We start from the raw sequence: 22833 nt of genomic DNA, 5'->3' as shown, positions 1-22833 counted from the left end.
TTCATTACCTATTAAGAGCAGAATAATTGCTCTATACGTTGTATGAAAGAGATACTGTCTTTTTGGAAAAAAGTAATTTTTTTATTTTATTTTAGGTATTAATTAGTTTAATTGGTTAAAGACATTCCATTGTTGAACTTAGGCCTTTTGCTTGGAAGTTTTTTTAATCGATAACTTTTTACAAGCATCATAAACAATGTATAAATTAAAGTAAGAGTACATTCCCCTTTCAGACCTTGGGATTTATAGGGCAGATGATATAAAAGTCATCTCTCTCTGTGGCCCATGGCTAACAAGGATGTCATGTGGCCAGCACAACAACCAACAGCATATACTTTTCCCAACTCATGTCAGGTACCCATTAGAGCTGGGTGGACTCAGAGGCATCATAAAGATCCTGAAATTAAGAATAATTCTTCACTAGGTTTTGACACCCTCCCCTGCCGTTTATTCGCTTTACCTCTCAGCCACTGTGCCTCTAAACCATGTATTATGATGTGTGAATGTATGACATTTCTTTTGAAGACATCTATGATTTTTTGTCAACCTTGTATTTGGCATAAAGTAAAAAAGTAACCTTCTCCTTTCAGACCTTGTGGTCTATAAGGCAGATGATGTAAAGGTCATCTGTTTTGTGGCCTAAGATTTATGAGGGTGTCATGTGGCCAGCACAACGACAAACCTCATTTACTTTTCCCCATCAAATGTCAGGTACCCTTTAGAGCTAGGTGGACTCAGAGGCGCCCAAAGATCCCAAAATTAAAAAACCCAGTCTTCACCAGGATTCGATCCGGGATCTCCGGTTCAGAAGCCACTTTACCACTAAGCCACCTCGCCTCCATGTATTTGGCATACCTTTTTGATTATTTATGGAACTTGTCCGTTTGTATGACATACATGTATGCTTGATTACCTTTCATCACATACATGTATGCTTGATTACCTTTCATCACATACATGTATGCTTGATTACCTTTCATCACATACATGTATGCTTGATTACCTTTCATCACATACATGTATGCTTGATTACCTTTCATCACATACATGCATGCTTGATTACCTTTCATCACATATATGCATGCTTGATTACCTTTCATCACATATATGTATGCTTGTTTACCTTTCATCACATATATGCATGCTTGATTACCTTTCATCACATATATGCATGCTTGATTACCTTTCATCACATATATGTATGCTTGTTATATATTTGTAACTGTACATTTGGATGTATATTAGTTTTTATTTGCTGATTATTATAACAATAACTAATCTGAAGGTTTGGTTGATGTAGAACTTCCAGATGTTTTATCAGATTTGAAAAGTTTTGAGATTTTTTAACTTGACCTCATGTTCCTTTAGTAGTGTAAAAATAGAATTTCTTGATGGTGCTGACTCTATGTATCCTTTATGAAATGGAAAAGTGGTTTGAGTGCTGGGACAAGTCCCAAAAAGCCTGTGGAGTCTGGGAGCGAATGAGGCGCCCTGACCGCACTTCCCCGTGGTGGAGGCTGTCCAGGCCTGAGCAAGCTATTATAGCACAGTGCAGGACAGGCCACTGTCCTGTTGGCTCATATTTCTCGTGGCTATGGCCAAATTTCGATTCACGGTGCCCACGCTGCAGGGAAGAAGAGGAAACCGTGCCTCATATTCTGTTTGACTGCCCCAGACTTGCTGATCTCTGTCTCGACAGGTCTGGGAAACCCAAAATTCTCGACCTGTATGGCGACATTCATGCACTACGCAAGACAGCAGGGTTTCTGTCCAGGGCTTTTGCAAGAGAGGATTTGAGCCTCTCAAGCCCTCACTCTAATGGAGTTTGATGATGATGATGATGATGTATCCTTTATATTCTTATAGCCATCAACATTGTTGCAATATGCATTGATCTGTTTAGTTTACTTTGAACTGTTTCAGTTTCAAATAGCTGCAGAATGTTTGGTTCATATCTCTATGCATATATGAATTTTGTGTCCAGGGAGGCAATTATTCTTGATGAAATGAGACCAAGGCAGTAGTAAAAACTCCCATCCAATCAAACATCTCCTCTTGTGTTACTTGATGTCATTGACTTTCCACCACTAACTCTCACACACATATTTTTGTTTGTTCTCAGGGGTGAAGAAAAGTTTGTTGAGTCGAGTCAATGTGAATGAGAAAAGATTGTCAGTATGTGCTAAGTCCCTGGCAGAAGGACAGGTGAGTCTGATCATAGTTTAGTTCAGGGAACATCTTAGTCTATACTTTTGATGGTTCACTCATTTTTAAGTATATTTTTTTTTGTCCCATAGGACTTGGTCAGGAAGTATTGGAGAATATTGAAAGAAAATGGTAAGTTAATTTTTCCATCGTCATATCAAATTTGGGGTGTAATGTTTAATGCTTAAAGTACAAAAAAAGTTCAAATACTTGTTATGTGCACATACGGGTACAAAGACTAGATTGATAGTCAGTGTCTGCATTCAACATTATGTATTATTAGGACCTGTGGGGTCTGCTCATGAATTTGTGAATTGGTGTTGCATATGGGTCCCTTTAGTATCTTTTTTAGAAACAAGGTTTAATTTTTTTTTTTTACATTTTCAAACCTAGGTTTGACAGGAGATGACAGACCAAACATCATTCCAAATGGCTATCAGACCTTTTTAAAACAAGCGATTGCTGGTAGGTCAATTTATTCTCTTCCAAAGGATTTCTTATGCACCTTCTCTTTCCATTCAATGCACATTTGCTCATAATTTTTAACATAATAATTTACACCTGGAAAAACAACAACTGAATATTAAAAGTATCTTAGGATTTAAAAAATTGGATGCACAAAAGATGCATTGTGTTTGCACACTACGGATCATAACTTTAACTTTGTCGTCTAGGTTGACTGAGAAATGTAAACAGAAAGTTTTGAACACTGGTTTTGGTAGCTTTGAGTTTCTACACAAAAGTAAATAATATAGGGGAGTTTATTTGTTAATTAACTTATTCTGAATTTGCAATAAACTATATAAAGGTTATATTATGGTTAAAAATTAGTTGAAGCATGTACGTTTCAAGCTTCATGTCAAGTGTACCACTTCGTATTAAATACTGAATTTAAATTATATTGTGGGTCATTATTTGAATTACTATATGTATTGTTTAATTTTATGTTATCAACCTAGAAAATTAAATTATGCTAATTAGAAAATAGGAATTCTTTACCTATGCTACAATCCCCAGCATACAATCAGATATTAGGTCATCAGGTTCAACTTCTGAAAATCATCTCTCAATGTCACCACCTCAAAGTTGGTGCCATAGAGTAGAAACCCTAATTCTGTATTGTGTATGTTAATTCCATATTGTGAATCTTATTCACAACCCATGTTGCACTAAGGTGAACACTTTTGACCTTAGGTGAACCAGAGAGTTAAAGGCAGTCAGTCCACATAGAGATCTTGTAGCAAGCACTTGTATTGAGGCACTTAAGATATAAGCAGTAGAGTTAGATGTTTAAAGTAGTTGGTTATAGAATAAGTACTAAGTTGTGATATTCGTATATTACTGTTGGATTAATACTGACCATTCCTGGGTCGAATTGTATGGTGTATTCACTATGTGGTGTTATATGTTATATTAAACTTATTGTATCTGCTACACCCAGCGTCATTTCATTATTCAGTGATTTGTAACAAGAACCCAATGTCACCACCACGCCTACCTTGATAACCACAGCCACGTTCATAACATATAAAATCATACGGTGACACTCAACTTTGCCTGTGGTCCTGTCTGGGGCACAACCAACCTGCTTCCTCCAGGTGTATCAATTCTGGGTTCTCCAATCTGCTTGGCATCTGCTTCCAAATCGCAGCACCATATATTCCTGTGATGTTCTATATTCCTCTTTTTTTAGGGGCTCCAGGTTAGGGTAGGCCTTGCAATGTTGGATGTAGGCTTGCTAAGGCTGTGACCTGTCCATCTCCAGCATCTCTGAAAAATATCTACTGCTGCTTTGTTCTTTGCCACAGTTCCTCATTTGAGATCTTGTCTGGCCAGCAGATCATAAGTATCTTCCTCATGCAGGTATTGATGAATACATGGATTTTTTTCACGGTGGGGATGGTGGTTGTCCAGGCCTCTGCTCCATAAAGTAGATCTGGCTTAACAATGGTAAATTCCAGAAATACCAAAACATATTTACTACTCAGAACCATTGTAACTTTAGCAAATAAGGATGTGACTGCTCAGATCTTTGTATGGCATATGTGAATAAGTTCATTAATTTCTAATGCTGTTTTTTATTCTAGGAAAACTCACTGAAACTGAGGAGACAGAAAAGAATCACAACAATTCAGGGCCGCAAGCTGATTCTAATGATGACTTAGACAATGACTCTTCTGATGAGGATGAAGATGTATCTAGCCCAGTGCACACACCAAAGCCTAGAAATTCAAGCGCCAGTGATAAAGAAGAATCAAGTCCTGTACGCACACCAAAGCCACAAAATTCAGGCTTCAGTGATAAAGATAAATCAAGTCCTGTACACACACCAAAGCCAACTAATTCAGGCTTCACGGACGAAGATGATTCTTCTGATGAGGATGAAGATGTATCTAGCCCAGTGCAAACACCAAAGCCAAAAAATTTAGGGTTCAGTGATAAAGATAAATCAAGTCCTGTACACACACCAAAGCCAACTAATTCAGGCTTCACGGATGAAGATGATTCTTCTGATGAGGATGAAGATGTATCTAGCCCAGTGCAAACACCAAAGCCAAAAAATTTAGGGTTCAGTGATAAAGATAAATCAAGTCCTGTACACACACCAAAGCCAACTAATTCAGGCTTAACGGATGAAGATGATTCTTCTGAGGATGAAGATGTATCCAGCCCAGTGCACACACCAAATCCTAAAAATTCAGGCTTCAGTGATAAAGATAAATCAAGTCCTGTACACACACCAAAGCCAACAAATTTAGGCTTAACGGATGAAGATGATTCTTCTGATGAGGATGAAGATATATCTAGCCCAGTGCAAACACCAAAGCCAAGAAATTCAAGTACCAGTGATAAAGAAGAATCAATTCCTGTATGCACACCAAAGCCGAAAAATTCAGGTTTCAGTGATAAAGATAAATCAAGTCCTGTACACACACCAAAGCCAACAAATTCAGGCTTAACGGATGAAGATGATTCTTCTGATGAGGATGAAGATGTATCTAGCCCAGTGCAAACACCAAAGCCAAAAAATTCAGGCTTCAGTGATAAAGATAAATCAAGTCCTGTACACACACCAAAGCCAAAAAATTCAGGTTTCATTGATAAAGATAAATCAAGTCCTGTACACACACCAAAGCCAAAAAATTCAGGTTTCATTGATAAAGATAAATCAAGTCCTGTACACACACCAAAGCCAAAAAATTCAGGTTTCATTGATAAAGATAAATCAAGTCCTGTACACACACCAAAGCCAACAAATTTAGGCTTAACGGATGAAGAAGATTCTTCTGATGAGGATGAAGATGTATCTAGCCCAGTGCACACATCAAATCCAAAAAATTCAAGCACCAGTGAAGATAAATCAAGTCCTGTACACATACAGAAGCCAAAAAATTCAAATGCCATTGATAAAGATAAATCAAGTCCCATACTTACATTGAAGCCAAAAAATCCAGGTGTAAGTGATGAACATGACTCTTCTGATGAGGATGAAGATATATCTAGCCCAGTGCGCACTTCAAATCCAAGAAATTCAGGCTTCAGTGATAAAGATGAATCAAGTCCTGTACGCACACCAAAGCCAAAAAATTCAGGCCTCAAGGATGAAAAGGAATCAAGTCCTGCACCCACACCAAAGCCAGCAAATTCAGGCCTCAGTGATGAAAAGGAATCAAGTCCTATATGCACACCAAAGCCAACAAATTTAGGCCTCAGGGATGAAAAGGAATCAAGTCCCGTATGCACATTAAAGCCAAAAAGTTCAGGCTTCATGGATGAAAACGAATTTAGTCCTGTCCCCACACCAAAGCCAACAAATTTAGGCCTCAGGGATGAAAAGGAATCAAGTCCTGTATGCACATTAAAGCCAAAAAGTTCAGGCTTCAGGGATGAAAAGGAATTTAGTCCTGTCCCCACACCAAAGCCAACAAATTTAAGCCTCAGGGATGAAAAGAAATCAAGTCCTATATGCACATTAAAGCCAAAAAGTTCAGGCTTCAGGGATGAAAACGAATTTAGTCCTGTCCCCACACCAAAGCCAACAAATTTAGGCCTCAGGGATGAAAAGGAATCAAGTCCTGTATGCACATTAAAGCCAAAAAGTTCAGGCTTCAGGGATGAAATGGAATCAAGTCCTGTATGCACACCAAAGCCAAGAAATTCAGGCTTCAGTGATGGTGAATCAAGTCCTGTACTCACATCACGGCCTAGGCCAGACATTGAAAAAGATAGTAGTTCTGAGGATAGTGACAGTGAAAGTGAAAACACCATCACGAATGCCGAAGATGATGAGAACTGGGAAGACAACATTAAACAGGTTGATGCTGGTCTGGCACAGACATCGTTAACTGATGTTTTCAAATTTGCAGAGGTTTATGACATTCTTTCACCGCTGTCTAATGAAACTCCATCTGTAAGTGTAAATTAAGTGTTTTAAGTCCCAGATTTTTATATTTGATCGTATATGCACTTTATAGCTAAAAGTATACTAAAAATGATGTGAATAAATCTCTCTATATAGACAGCTGGTACTTAACCATAGCAAAATTTTCTACAAGAAACAACAGGGGGGTAGATGATGAAGAGTAATCAAAATACATCTGAACAACTTTTCAATCTATTTTATTAGCTACAAATATGTATCAAACATATAAATTGACCTTTATGAAAAATCTGAAATCATTCTATGCATAAAGTTTCCCCCACATTTATATTTATAGACATTTTCATACAAAAACATGTATTCAACCAATAATTAGAATGTCTTAGGATGATCTCCATCTAGTTAACAGTTGCGTTGGTTGCTTTTTTTCCCTCTAGGATGTGATTTTATCTATCAAATCAGATAGATATTAATTTGGATCTCGAACTGTAGCTGGGTAAAGATATACAACCCAGGGCAATCCATACCTAGACATGGATATGTTCTTGTTTTTTTTTTTTGTCACCATATATCAAGTGGCTAAATGGGTATATCTGCCTCGATTTCCTTTGATTCCAGGTAGTCCATGGTTTTCTCCATGGTCAAAAACCGACATCTTGTATATGAAGGTATAATGGTTAAAAAAATAAAGTAAAAGAATGTTAGAAAAAGAAACAGGAAATCCTACAATGTACTACAAGTATAATGACTAGTCACGCTGTTGGATTGTATCAGCGATATCAAATGAGATCAGTCAATTTTTGAAAATCAGGATTTCATATCTTGAAACAAAAACAGCTTTCCATGAAACACATTTTCTAAAGCAAAAGTTTAAAAAATGTATCAATTTGACCTTTTATGAAAGTTTTTATCAAGGAATAACCAGGGCCATGCATACACAACCGATTTTGGTCAAAGTACAGATGCTGCTGGGTGTCACATGACCCATAGACCACAAAATTACAGAAAATAAACAGAACAAACCTTTATTAATGTAACGTTTGTATTTATCAAAGACATATGTTGAAAAATTATATTTTGAAAAATCAATCTCAAATGAGATAGCTGGTACAAAACCTGTTAACATAGCGAAAGACAATTCATAAGATCTTATTTTCTAATTTCTATTAGTCACATACAATTTCATTATTATCTAGAATCTAGTATCTATGATCAATGAAAAACAACAACACAATACTTTCCTGAATTTTTTAGTACCCCCCCTCCTTTTCAGACCTTGCAATTTGTAGTGCCACTTTATATAGTGGGCAGTTAATGTGGGTGTCCTCTATAGTTGACAGTTAATGTGGGTGTCTTTGCTTTCCCCAACTTATGTCAGGTACCCATTACAGTTGTGTCGACTCAGGGGCGTCCTAAAAATCCAGAAATTCTAAATCCCAGTCTTTACCGGGATTGGAACCTGAAACTTGATTTGGATGCCAAGCGCCTAATCACTCGGCCATCACACTCCAACTTTTTAAATGTTTTTTTTTTTTTTGTAATGAATGTTTCACTCTGTGTATTTGATAGTTTGTATGTTTGAAATAAATAGTTTTTAAAGTCTTAAATTATTCGGATAATGAACCCTTCCCCCCCTCCATTGTTTTCTAGGTAATAGAACCTGATGATTGGTGCAATGAAGATGTGCATCCTTCCACTCCGGTGCCGAACAATGACTTTATGCCAGTTACAGGTACATCCAGATATTAGGAACATAAAACTATTTTCAATACTATTACTATTACTATTCAATACCATAGGAGAAATCAAGTATAGTTTTTGTGTAGTCTGTCCATCAATTAGGCCTATAGATTTGAAACTATTGGAAACCTAATATATAAGCAGTGGCGTAGCTAGCTGTGTGCGGGTGGTGCGGGCCGCACAGGGCATCAAGTGGTGAGGGGCATCAAACTAAGGATTAATTTTCTCAGTAAAAACAACCCATATGTGTATGTATTTAGTTTTAAACATTTTGAAAAGAATTCACTGTTTCTTATAAATTTCAATGACCAAATTCACTGTTTCTTATAAATTTTAATGACCAAATTCACTGTTTCTTATAAATTTTAATGACCAAATTCGCTGTTTCTTATAAATTTTAATGACCAAATTCACTGTTTCTTATAAATTTTAATGACCAAATTCACTGTTTCTTATAAATTTTAATGACCAAATTCACTGTTTCTTATAAATTTTAATGACCAAATTCACTGTTTCTTATAAATTTCAATGACAATTGAGCAATGACACTGACACTGTTTCTTATAAATTTCAATGACAACTGAGCAATGACACTGACACTGTTTCTTATAAATTTCAATGACAACTGAGCAATGACACTGACACTGTTTCTTATAAATTTCAATGACAACTGAGCAATGACACTGACACTGTTTCTTATAAATTTCAATGACAACTGAGCAATGACACTGACACTGTTTCTTATAAATTTCAATGACAACTGAGCAATGACACTGACACTGTTTCTTATAAATTTCAATGACAACTGAGCAATGACACTGACACTGTTTCTTATAAATTTCAAAGATTGCTCAAAGACTGAAAATCTGGGTGGTGCGCATAGTTCTAGCTTAGAGAAATAGTTATCTCAGGTTGAAATGGTTGACGGTAGGGATCAAAGAGCCCAAAAGGGTAAAAATCTGAAAATATTACCTGAAAGAATCTTGGATATCATTCCTTTTCTCTCATAGCAGAATCTGACACTTAATGGGCATCGTGAACATGTTCAAGAAGAATGGCAAAGAAAAAAATTAAGTAGCCTAATTTCTAGGAGTTTGTGTAATGACTATATAAGTACAATCTACTCCCGAGGGTACATGTTCTCCGAACCAAGCTAGATCCAGATTGAATATGCGCATGTCCCCACAAATACAAAACAAAACTTATTGTAATATTGGGTTATTTAATAGTCGAAAAAATATTTAGCCCGTAGACAGAACACTTGACATTGTCAAAACTGGCTCAATTTGTTCAATTGTTAAGGTTATGTTATAATGAATAATGCCAGAGTACTCATTCGTTAGTTTTTCATTGTCTGTTCTAGTCAATCTCCGAAAGAATTCAGACTGCTGAGACTGATATCCATTCAGTAACATTTTTTGGTACACTAAACCGTTTACACATCTTGTTATGAACGTCATCACACTGCTAGAACGTCCTAACAGAAATAACCGGGACTAGCCTTAAAAATTGGTTAAAACCCACTGGAGCGCCAAAGGAGAAGCCGTCAAGATGGTTATTTTTTTTTGTTTTAGAAACTTTACCTAGAGACATTGACTAGTACAGATGAAAACTCTTCTACTAGATCTGAGTTAAGCGGATTATTCGTTTTTATACAGTCTTCATTTCTTCATTTTCTCATCTCCCTTGGGTCTTTGGCCCCTGTATTAACTGACATAAAGGTTGCGTAAGTCTACCTTCAAAAGCAAGGATTGTCGATTCAAGATTGCGCACTTAAACGGAAACTATTTAAAACTTTTGTTACTAGATCTAGTAGTCTAGACGATATTGCTTAAGCCAGTATTACTTTTACCGAAAGCATGTGGTCAGATTAGTGATTGCAGAGCCTCAAAGACGTATTGTCCACAAGAAAAAGATGCCAAGCAAAAAAGATGAAAATTCTGTATTAAATTCATAAGAAAGAGCTCAATACTTCAAGAAATAATCCCTCGATATGAGCAATCTCATGATGTGTTAGATAAATATGAATTTTTGTCGCAATCTCCCTATTGAGTCCTCAGATGGAAATTAATCTCGATAGTGCTCATAGAGAAATTGACAAAAACGAATCTCGTCTAGAGCGAAAGATACTAGAGACCTAAAATGTTTGTTGCAATTTCTTAAGAAACCTCTAAACCTCTGAAACAAGGACCGTATTGAGATTGTCTAGATGATTCAGTTCAAAATATTGTCTTTTTTTTGGGGGGTCCTATTTCTGATAATTGTGTGGCTATATGGGAGCGAAGTGTTTTTCAGACTCAAGTTAATCAAAAATTGATTTCGATCAACGGTGAAAAATTTTCGACTTTTATTTTTCGAATGATGGAAAAAAATTATTTCTATAAAGTTGTTGATAGTTTTTGCTAGCAAGATAACACGTAAGATTTATTTTCCAGCATCTTTTTGTTACATTAATATTTTTTTGTTGCTAATTAGTCATAGGCCTACATTAACAAACAATACACAATAGTTCGGAAAAGTCTTTTCTCTGTTTTATTTTTTTTTTCATTTCAAGAGGCCGGGGGTGGGGGGTGTGGAGAGGGGGGGCATCATGAGGGGCTGCCGCACTGGGCATCTTGTACCCTAGCTACGCCACTGTATATAGGTGCCAATGGCACAAGCGCATTAAGGCCTTCTGAAAGTGAACCCTTTTGTCTTGAAAATAATATTTGTATAGTGTACATAGAAACCATTTTAAAACGAAGCATTGTAATTTCACACAGCATTTTCTCAACAGTTAAATATAGCACTGAAGATTTCACTACCTTCTTCCTCTTGTCTGAAATTAGCACAATCTATTTATAGTACTCTGCATTTTTATTCTGTCCATGTCCTGTCTACAATTTTAAACGAAATTTAAAAGGCAGATAACGGTACACGATAGTCTCAGCTCATAGTGCACAACTGCCATAGCTCAAAATCTCTCTGTTGTTAGGTAATTTTGATCTTACTCTTGCAGAGCCCCTAAAGCAGAAAAAATCAGCTTCCTCAAAACTTGACTTGACAAACAAAGTCTATAAAAGTAAAGAGTTTGTATCCTCGTCAAGCTCTTCAGATGAAAGTGACGATTTTGATCTACAGCACAGACATCAACGCCTTAAAAGGAAAGTTGCTAGTGATACAAAAGATTCTGGTACTAATGTTCTCAAAGAAATAGTTGCTAGTGCTCCAAAAGATACTGGTACTAATGTTCTCAAAGAAATAGTTGCTAGTGCTCCAAAAGATACTGGTACTAATGTTCTCAAAGAAAGAGTAGCTAGTGATGCTAAAGATTCTGGTACTAATGTTCTCAAAGAAATAGTTGCTAGTGCTCCAAAAGATATTGGTACTATTGTTCCCAAAGAAAGAGTAGCTAGTGATGCTAAAGATTCTGGTACTAATGTTCTCAAAGAAAGAGTAGCTAGTGATGCTAAAGATTCTGGTACTAATGTTCTGAAAGAAATAGTTGCTAGTGATGCTAAAGATTCTGGTACTATTTTTCCCAAAGAAAAAGTTGCTAGTGCTCCAAAAGATATTGATACTATTGTTTCCAAAGAAAGAGTAGCTAGTGATGCTAAAGATACTGGTACTAATATTCTCAAAGAAATAGTTGCTAGTGATGCTAAAGATACTGGTACTAATGTTCTCAAAGAAATAGTTGCTAGTGCTCCAAAAGGTACTGGTACTAATGTTCTCAAAGAAAGTGGTGCTAGTGCTCCTAAAAAGATCAAGTTGTCTAAACCTGAATGTTTCGATCTAGATCCCAAAGCAACATTGAACACTTTGTCTGATTACTCTGTGAAGAATACAAATGTTTGTCCTGCACTTGCAAAGAACAGCAGCAAATCCTTAGTGGTCTCTGACTCTGTGCTTAAAGCTGACCCAGTCAACTCACATGTAAACCAGATGTCTGTGCTCAAAACTGACCCTGTCAACTCACATGTAAACCAGATGTCAGTGCTCAAAGCTGACCCAGTCAACTCACATGTAAACCAGATGTCTGTACTCAAAGCTGACCCTGTCAACTCACATGTAAACCAGATGTCTGTACTCAAAGCTGACCCTGTCAACTCTCATGTAAACCAGATGTCTGTGCTCAAAACTGGTTCAGTCAACTCACATGTAAACCAGATGTCTGTACTCAAAGCTGACCCTGTCAACTCACATGTAAACCAGATGTCTATGCTCAAAGCTGACCCAGTCAACTCACATGTAAACCAGATGTCTGTGCTCAAAGCTGACCCAGTCTCCAACAAACTTCCAGTTGGTAAAAAGAGAAAACTCACATTTGATTGGTCGTCCATCTCATTGACCCACATCTTCAACTTTTTCACCATTCCCCGACCTATTTCACCACTTCCCTCCTCTCCCATTGGTAATGAAGATAGCTGTGACTCTCTTGTGAAATTTGACTCGGCCACTCCAACTAATGTTATCCGAGTCACTCCCAAGGCACATCCTCAGCCTAGCACTCCAGCTGATGTCCCACGAATCAATCTTGCGGCACGACTACAGCCTGGTAATGTGAAAACCAAGGTCGATAGTTTATCCCACCAGATCATGGAGGCCAGGTCCATTTTGGCCAAAAGGAAGGCGTCCATACTCATGTAAGTGATTTTTAAATAATTCTACAACTCTTTCGAGCATATAAACCTTTTCTAATTTGCCAAGTTTCTTGTAAAATGAAGATTTTGAATTTTTTCATGCCTCTCCCAAAAACCCTGCTGCTTGAGTTCCTGCTGTTCTGTGTGGAGGGTAAGGACATTGCTATTAGCTATGGTCATAGCAATGTCCAGGCAATTATCTAATTTCTGTAAACACAGCTGTAAGAGGCCAACAACAGCAAGCAGACTAATAACTGAAATAAATATTTAGAAATAGAGAATTTCATTTGTTGACAAATATTGTTGTAAAAAGTATGCCAACTCCCTATCCTTAGATCCACTGGTATCATGTCACCAGACCATCAAAGTCCTTTTCAATGCAAAGTGATTCATAAAAACACAAGATGAACTAAATATGAAGTAGTAGATATACCACAGACTTATTCATTATGGTTGTACAGGTTTCCTTTTTGTTTTGGGTTGAAGTTTTTCTGATTATGTTAACTTTTTTTCAAAAAATACAAAGCTAAGGCTGAAGCCGAATGATCTAATAGTGTAGTCAGGTTGAAATGTCCCAGACAAAGATTTGTCTCAATATGTGTTACGTTTCCTCTTCAGCAAACCCCAGGCAACCAGCTCTGCATTTAAGACAGCCAAATGTAAAGCAGAATCAGCCAGCGAGACATCAGACAAGGTAATTCTTGAGTGTTTGTTGGACAAAATAATTTGTTTGGCCTTACAGAAAAAGTTTTCAAAGTGTATTAGATCACATACATTATGCTACCTGTGGGGCTAAAACATGGCTAATGGATTGTTTGGACTGACCAAGGTTATGTTAAGTAGAAAATATAAAAAAATAACAAATTTATAATCTTATTATCTGGTATTTCATAAGTGTTTCTTATGCTTAGCAGGTCATGGCGGCTAAGTGGTTAAGTGCTTGGCTTCTGAACCCAGTGGTCTCAGGTTCAAATCTCTGGGATTTTGAATTTCAGGACATTTAGTATGTCCCTGAGTCCACCCAAATCTAATGGGTACCTTACATTAGTCTTGGGAAAGTAAAGGCAGTTGGCGGTTTTACTGGCCTTATGATATCCTTGTTAACCGCTGACCATAGAATCAGTTGACATCATCTGCCCTATAGATTGCAACCAACACATTGTCCCATAATTATAAAGCATTTTTTATCAGGAATTTCCCTTTCTCCCTTTTAGTTAGTTCAAGGGTTTTAGTGAGACTCAAAATGGAGCTTCTTAGACTTGAATAGAAACAAAATGTTGATGCGGTGGCCTTCCCCTGATAGCAGCTACTTTGTGTTTAGACCAACTCGAGTCAGGTGTTATTTATGTATTGACCAATGGAAACATCAGGAAGTCCCTTGCGATATTATTGTAAACCAGTTGGTAGGTCAAAGACAAAAAAATAAATGAATAGAAATTTCTTAGGAAGAGTCAAGATTAACATAATTAACTAGGAAAGTCTTTTTGTGAGACTTCAAAATGAAAACAGGTTGTTGGTCATTTGATCAGTAGTCGTGGATAGTAGTTATTGGTCAATATTCATTGTGCACTGCGCTTTCTTTAACATTGATTGCCATTCCTGACTGAAGCTATTTGAAATTGTATGTGATTTATACAATTGAGTTTTGATTTACGCAGGATGTGAATTTTATTTATCATCGGAGCATTGACTTAATTTGATTGTTTCTTTAGTCTCTGGCTACATTGGCATCTCTGAATCTAATTGATGGTGTGAACAATTCAAATCTAAAAGAATTTTGTTAAGCTACATTGCCAGTAGTCTTATATTAAGTCCCGTAGGACATAATCATCTTCTTTTTTGAAGTAATGTCTGTATTATATAAGATAAGATAAGATTCAGTGTTGTTTTTTTTATTGTACTCTTATTTCAATTTTTATAATGTTAAATTCTCTTGTCCTCTCAGCCTACGGGCCTGAATACAGAGGAGAGAGGACCAGGCACAGGGCATACGACGGTAAAGAGAAGGATTCAAGACACAAGTAATGTCACAGCACAGGATACAATTCGAGGCAAGGACAAGACGAAACAAACAAAACAAGACACAATTAAGGACACGATGAAGGATGCAAGTCAAGACACTATGAAAGACACATTGAAGGATGCCAGACAAGGGTTCATGAAAGACACACTGAAGAATACCAAACAAGACACAGTGAAGGATAAAAAACAAGAAACAGTGAAGGTTACAAAACAAGACACTGTTAAGTGTACAAGACAAGACACTATAAAAGACACAGTGAATGATACAAGACAAGACACTATAAAAGACACAGTAAAGGATACAAGACAAGACACTATAAAAGACACAGTGAAGGATAAAAAAGGAAACGCACTGAAAGACATTTGGACTGCAATATTCAGCAGGAAAACCAAGTCATCAGACATTTTGTCCTTATGGTAAGAAATGTTTCCTATAATTTACACAATAATATCCCATAGTATTGAGAAATAGCTTCTATTTGTTGGAGGGATGAGTATACACTGATGTTTAGGTGTCAGAGGCTCTGACGATAGTTTAGAAAATACAGTGTTTTTTTTTTTAATAAACATTGTTTTTCACTATACTGTATTATATGTATTGTTTGCATGTATATTAGCACGCATCAGATAACAAATCATTGCTGGATGGACTATATTCTGTTTCCTTTGAGGTTTAAATCAAGCATCAACAAAGCTAAAATAATATTAATTTTAATAATAATAATTTTATTTATAAAGCGCTGTTAACAAACAAAATGTAGGCTCAAGGCGCTGTAATAACATTACAAATATGACAGCTAAAATGACAATTAATCTAAAAAACAGAGAATTCTTAATGTTCTTCTTAAAAGTGGTGTAGCATGTTGTCTGTCTGAGATCATTGGGGAGTGAGTTCCAAACCTTTGGTCCGTGCACTGAAAAAGCCTGCATACCGTAGAAATGTGGCACCACTAAAAGCGTTGAGTCCATTGAGCGTAGGGTTCTCTGGGGGACGTATGGAGTAATCAGTTCGCTAAGGTACAAGGGCATCTCATTGATATATATACACTGGTGACAAAGTGTGGCGACCTTGTAATCGATTCTTGCTTTCACGGGAAGCCAATGGAGCCTCTATACCTTAATGTGGTGGCTCATGTATACCTTAATGTGGTGGCTCACATATACTTCAATGTGGTGGCTCACATATACTTCAATGTGGTGGCTCACATATACTTCAATGTGGTGGCTCACATATACTTCAATGTGGTGGCTCACATATACTTCAATGTGGTGGCTCACATATACTTCAATGTGCTTGCTCACATATACTTCAATGTGGTGGCTCACATATACTTCAATGTGGTGGCTCACATATACCTCAATGTGCTTGCTCACATATACCTCAATGTGGTGGCTCACATATACTTCAATGTGGTGGCTCACATATACTTCAATGTGGTGGCTCACATATACCTACATGTTTCAGGACAATCTTCCAGGAAATATGGGAAAAACAATAACCTGGTTGAAAGAAAACTTGAGACAAAACTACGCCAGGTCGTCGCAAAGTGGGCATCTGCTGTCAATCAAAACAAGAACTGAGCTGTACAAAAACCTGTTCGTACCTCACTCAGTCAGACTCTATCACCGCCACTCATTGATCAGGGAACATGAAATGCACCAAGATACCTGTGTGTAGTCGCTGATTGAACTCTTTATGTTGTGTCTGTTGTATTTATGTGTATTTTTCTGTTGTGTTGTCTTTATATGAGAAAAGATTCCTTGTAATCACAACAAATTTCCATATGGATCAATAAAGCAGTCTTAGTCTGATCAGTGGTCCGAGCAAGATAATGCTAAGAATAACACTAAACACTAGAGAAAAACAGAGGAGGTCCTTTCCCAAGAACAGGCATGCCTCAGAGCAGGTTCAACAAATATTTAACATCACATTGTTAACTAAAAAAATTCCTTAAATACCAAAAGGAAACTGTCCTGGTACACAACTTCATAGACTTCAAAAAAGCTGTACGGGCAACTGGTTGAACTGTAACTGCTTTATATTGAGCTCATCTTGTTCACTGGCTAAGAATGAACTAAATGTATGATGCTTGAATTGAGAGTAAAGATGAAACTTATTTGAATGTGTTTTTGTTTTTCTTTTCAGTTCTTTGTTCACTCAGCAATGTAAAGATGCAGGTATGTCTAATCCCTACTTAAAAGACAGTTTGAAACTAGTTTTACCATTCATACTATTAGCTTGCACTCTCCTAGGGAATAAAAGTGACTGCATAAATTGAAAGTGAGTCAAGTGCGCAGGGTAGTGTGAATTTGGAATGGTGCCAATGCGTGCTGAACAAAAACTAAGACAGGAGAGGAAGTCTACTATTATCTATTGATACAAGTACTGAAAGGCTTAGTATTTGTAATGAATGGGAATATCATGGTTGCAATCCCCAGGACCCCCCCCCTCCCCCCACAGGCCCATTTTTGTTCTCTCTTTATTTCTCAGCGACAAAATATTTTACTTAAACATGGACATAGTAGGCATTGACTCAAACTATATTAAAACTATATCTAGTATACATCAATGACCTGTTTTCTCAAAGGCTGAAATATTTGCTACAGGTTGATCATATGTAGGCAGATACAATAGACATAAGTGTTAAACACTCCCTCACCAAGTAAAAGCCCAAGCGACAAGTCTTGTCCAGTTTATGTACAAGCCTTTATAAACTTTCTTCAGTTCTAAATAAATTCATCTATTCATTGTAACATCAGTAAATCATATTAATTAGTGTATAGTTTTATTTGTCGATGTTATGGACTTTTTTAATGCACATTTACATTTTTTTGGGGGGACGTGGTGGCTGAATGGTAAAAGCACTTGGCTTCCAAACCTAGAGGTCTTGGGTTCAAATCTTAGTGAAAAGTTGGATTTTGAATTTGGGAGTTTATAGGAAACCCTACACTCTAATGGGTATCTGACATTATATTGGAATAGTAGAAGTGGTAGGTCATTGTACTGGCCACATGACACCCTCATGCACCGTCGGCCATAGAAACAGATGACCTTTACATTATATGCCCCCTTAAATCTGAAGTTCAAATGAGATACTTCACCAATTGTGCATTGCATAATTATTCAGCTGTTATTTTTGCCTCTAGTTGTAATACCCTCGTGTGTGTATTTTTATTCAGGTGATCTGGACCAAGCAAGGATTCTACTCTACAAGATTGCCTGGTGTGGTTACCTTGACCTGGCTGGCTCATTGCTGGCCATTATTGAACAGTGGCCTGCTGTCCTGACCTCATCCTCCATTTTTAGTGTCATTAAATTTATCACACATGACAAGTTGAAGGCAGAACCAGAGAGACTGAAACAGGTAAATTGAATATTCCACTATCCTGCTGGTCAACTTATTATGTGCTGCTTCGTGTGAAATAACACACACACACACCTGACAGTATGAATTGAAGAAATACAGGGAGAGATACATGCAATAATTTTTTGAAAAGAAATTGTTCTTTTTCTTGCGTACGTTCATAGTATCAGTGTACAGACTAAAGTTTTTTCTTCTCAGAGAAGTTTCTGAAATCTTGTTTTATTTTTAAAGCTGAAAGTAATTTCTTTTTTAATATTAACCTAATTAAGTTTTAGATGGTCAATAATGATTCTGTATTCCTGTTGTTATAATGAGGACTTCTATTCAGTAATATTTTAAAATAAATTATTATTATAGCTTTTATATAGCGCTACTTTCATGCTTATAGCATGCTCAGAGCGCTTTGGTCCAATCTCATTTGTGGACCAGTGGGGGGGAAGGGGTATCTAGGAGTTGGTTTTCCCGTGCTTCCTTTAGGCGCTCAGTAAACGCAACTCTGCCCGAGTCGGGTGTCGAACCTCGAGCCCCCTTCTAGGTAGCCAAGACAAGCCAAGTTCATGCGCACTTAGCCTCTCGACCACGCTTCCCACCAAATGCGAAAAAAAACAACATAAGATCACTCACTCTAAGGATTACACCTTGTCTCTCTTTCGCGTGGGTGTCTTCACTAAATAATGTCTTTATGTCCATTGCAGTTAGAATACACATTCGAAGGTTTGTACGATTGGCGTAAGATAAAAGTGGTCCAGACAGCTGAAGCTCTTTTAAAGTCATTTCAAGAAAAGTTGATGGCAACTGTAAAACTGGGAGACAGAGGTTAGTAACTGGATATTATCAATAGAATTTTGTTGACCTTTACCCTAACATGGGAAAGGGGACACCACTGATCCCAAACTGTATCGACACATCAGCTGCATGGAGATGGAAGAACTGCTGTTGTTGACATTGTTCCAACCATAACTAATTCCTAAGGCATTCATAACATGTATATGAGATGATCCATAGTTGCTTCAAGACTTAAGGATGCCATATATATGTATTACAGTTCTTGTACAACTTCCTTTTCCCATGTGCTGTAAATCTTGCAATAATTGTTCCCATTAACTTCAACTAACATGAATGAAAGTTCATATTGAAATCAGTTCTTAAGTTCTTTCTCTTTTTTTTTTGTAGGGATAAAACTTAAAGAAAATGTGTTTTTTGAAATAAAATAATGTTAGCAGAGATTATCAGCCATCTCTTCAACGATGATCAATTTTTAAATTTATTATTCAAAGGCTTGAAACCTATTTTAAATATACAATCTGGGCCTTCAGGCTTTCTGGTGACCCACACAATGTTATAATGAACGGCAATGTGATGTATGTCTTGAATAGTCTTTAAGGCAAATTCTTTGTATGTCTCTTGCATTGTCTTTTAGTCAAAAGTTGTGTTTTGTGTGTCTTGACTTGTCTTTTAGTCAAAAGTTGTATGTTGTGTGTCTTGACTTGTCTTATAGTTGTGTGCTGTGTAGAGTCTTGATTATGACTGTTGTGTTCCCTGTCTTAGATAAAGTCCATGAACTAAGCCTGGCCATGGAACTCCTGCTGGCCCACAAGGGAGATAAATGGTCTGAAGATCAATTTATCAAAAGACTCATTGTGTCTTCAACCATGAAGTTTGTGGACAACAAGACAGCAGAGGAGACTGCAGCCAAGTCTGCAGTAGTGTCTTGTCTTCTGAATATATTTAGTAAGTTGATGACGTCACATGTGATGTTTTATGAATATTAATTCAATATTAGAATTGGTTAAAAAATGGAATGTTAAGCAACCATATTATCTTCTACCTATATATCTCTCCAAGTAATGCTCCTGTTATTTGTTTCAGTATCCGTCCAGAGGATTCAAGCTTGTTCTCCAAATACAGTTTCCATTCTGGTCAGCCAAGTCTTGACTAAACTTATACATAAACAGTCTGGTAAGTAGGCAAGCATTTACTATTTAAACTTTTTTTTTTAAGCTTTTGCTTGTCTTAGGCCTGATCCAAAGTTCATTATGCAATTGTTTTTAGTGTATATTAAAAAAAAAGGTGTTACAAGCTGTTTACTTACTGCAAGGGGCACAATGTTCAAATAAAGAGTTTAATATCTTGAAAGTCAATCGAAGGATATGAATAATTCAAGGTTTAACACAGATTTACATCATTCATAAATTGCTTGCATAATTCATATAAGTACAAAAGTATTTCCACTGACAAAAAAGTTATCAACTTCAACCAATGAAATGTGATCAGTTAAAATGATCTTAAGAGAAGGACTACTGAATATTGACCAATAACATACGTCTTACCTCATTTTCCTTTTAAAGTTTAGACTTTGATGATTGTTATTCTTGACTTTTGACCTTTCTTTGGAAGTTATTTTTCCCCTATAAAACCACATATTTGTTTACTCAAATATGTCTTCAAGGTCTTCCTGTCCTTAGGATTGACCAACACCTACTCTCAACTTGACGAGGCGTAACAGGTTCACTGGCCTCAATGTGCAGCGGAGCATGACACAAGGAAATAAATAACATTTCCATGTTTCAACTAAGACTGCATCATTGATCCTATATTAAAAATTTGTTGTAATTGCCAGGACTCTTTTTTTTTTTTTTCCCTGTTGAGCTTTGAGTTAAAGGGATGACTAGATAGTTTGAAGTCATGATGTGAGTTTGGTTTGTATTTTAAAATGCAGCAATGAATATGTTTTGATTTTTTTGCTTGCAGAGGACATGTCCCTGGAACTGTCTGTGGTGGAAGCATTAATAAGAGCATCTCCGTACTGCCCAGTCAAGTGTCTAGATCTAATGAGGAAATGGCAGGACACAAACAAGGGGAGAATACCAGCGCACACCTTCAGTAAATTACAGTTCGTCAGGTCAACGTTGAGCAAGATGGTCCCTGGAAAGAATATATGCAAATCTTAGGTTAAGAAAGCTGTAAATTATAATTTTAGGACTCTGGCATTTGTCGCTAGTTAAAGGTTTTGATAAGCAGTTTTTGTTACTGTGTAACAGTGTTGGATAAATGTGTTCTTGCTATCAACTAACATTTCAAAATGTCATAGCACTACATATTCTCATTGAAAGAGCTGTGAATCTGGGCTCATATTCTGACCTGACTTTGCTATAAGGAAGGCAAATCTGCCTTTCTATTTTAATTCTGAAGTAAACCAATACTCTTGTGTCAATCAGAATCTCTAGTTCAAACCATATGTGTACAGCCTACTATGTCTGCTTTCAGATTTGGACTCTAGGAATGTTTTCAAATACTAGTTCCAATCACCAGATAACTTGGTAGCCACGAACTGGGCAACTAGCTTCAATTTTATCCAAATAAATCGCTCACATTAATACAATTTTCTACATTGTATGTTGTGTTTTTGTTTTGTTAATTGTAATTGTTTTTTTTTTAAGGGGGTGGGGGGTTGTTCCAATAATTTGAAACTTAAAGGTCTATTTCAAAGTGATGCTGGAAATTGCAATAGAGTTAGAGTCTTTTGCTTTAGCAGCAATATTTTGAGCATTCACTGACAAACATCTTTGTCAGCCAAATTTTTTGCCATTATCTGGGAACTCATGGAGTGAGACTTGACAGTCTGTTACACTTAAGTTCAATATCTTTTAAAGGGACAAATATCTTTGTAAATACATATTGAAGATTCGCAGAGAACCTCCATTCCAAGAGCATCTTGTCTAGGTAAAGGTCACCTCAAATTTACTTAATCGATTAAGTAAAATTAGCATAAGATAAAAAATAATATGAGTGCAGTGAATTTGGATACTATTTTATTCTGTGCCAAGGGCTGAAACTGTACAGAATTGATTAGTAATATGTCTGGCTGTAGAATGTAAATGGTTCATTTTGTGTTGTTTAAACTCTGGACCCATAATGCTCACAAATTGGGACCAGAAGTTTGGCTTTTAAAAACATGAATAAAAAGCCAAACAAACAAACTGTGTGCTTCCCCAGCCTTAGGTCCCCCCCCATGAAGAACAAAGTTAAATGCCTAGCCTAAAATGCTTCGTTGCCTTTGTCTATGCAATGGCCATGAGTGTGAGTTGCAGATCCAATAATGTGTCACTTTGTTAAGTCTATGCTCAATTTATTTATTAGTATTGTTTCATGTGTGGTGTGTCCAGTAGAGCACCAATGCATGTTGATGATGTGCCCAATGGAGCACGCCTAATAGGATGATGTATTAAATGTAAAATCTTTGTATATCTTTGATATTTTGTATTTCTATTATAGCAATGGACTCCCAGGCAGGGTGTATGTCTAACATGCAATGGTTAATATCACTGTAGTTTCAATTGTTTTCTGATTGGTCTAGAACTGTGTGATGACCAGTTCATATTGCTTTTAGTTTTCTGTTGATGTTTCATACTTTTGTTTTTAATTCTCAGAAATGTTTTTATGTAGCACAGACTTCAACCAATGTTCATTGTTCACTTTGTCACATAATAAAGAGTAT

At 36.7% G+C, this 22833-nt stretch overlaps 1 protein-coding gene across 1 annotated transcript in view; it reads left to right on the top strand.

The window, feature by feature from the left end:
- Positions 1–22830, top strand: part of LOC106072457 (mucin-17-like) — a 54344-nt gene extending 31514 nt beyond the window's left edge. Inside the window, exons 9-22 of the mRNA XM_056011901.1 lie at positions 2123–2205; positions 2298–2337; positions 2599–2670; positions 4293–6616; positions 8237–8318; positions 11325–12951; positions 13567–13642; positions 14894–15387; positions 17117–17148; positions 18151–18335; positions 19031–19151; positions 19884–20066; positions 20205–20294; positions 21087–22830. Of these exons, the coding sequence (XP_055867876.1) occupies positions 2123–2205; positions 2298–2337; positions 2599–2670; positions 4293–6616; positions 8237–8318; positions 11325–12951; positions 13567–13642; positions 14894–15387; positions 17117–17148; positions 18151–18335; positions 19031–19151; positions 19884–20066; positions 20205–20294; positions 21087–21286 (5609 nt within the window). The 3' untranslated portion in view covers positions 21287–22830. The remainder of the gene's footprint in view (positions 1–2122; positions 2206–2297; positions 2338–2598; positions 2671–4292; positions 6617–8236; positions 8319–11324; positions 12952–13566; positions 13643–14893; positions 15388–17116; positions 17149–18150; positions 18336–19030; positions 19152–19883; positions 20067–20204; positions 20295–21086) is intronic.
- The last annotated feature ends 3 nt before the right edge of the window (positions 22831–22833 follow it).

The sequence above is a fragment of the Biomphalaria glabrata genome, chromosome 15 (assembly GCF_947242115.1).
Source record: "Biomphalaria glabrata chromosome 15, xgBioGlab47.1, whole genome shotgun sequence".
In the NCBI taxonomy this organism is placed as follows: domain Eukaryota; kingdom Metazoa; phylum Mollusca; class Gastropoda; family Planorbidae; genus Biomphalaria; species Biomphalaria glabrata.
This window is presented reverse-complemented; position numbering and strand designations above follow the sequence as displayed.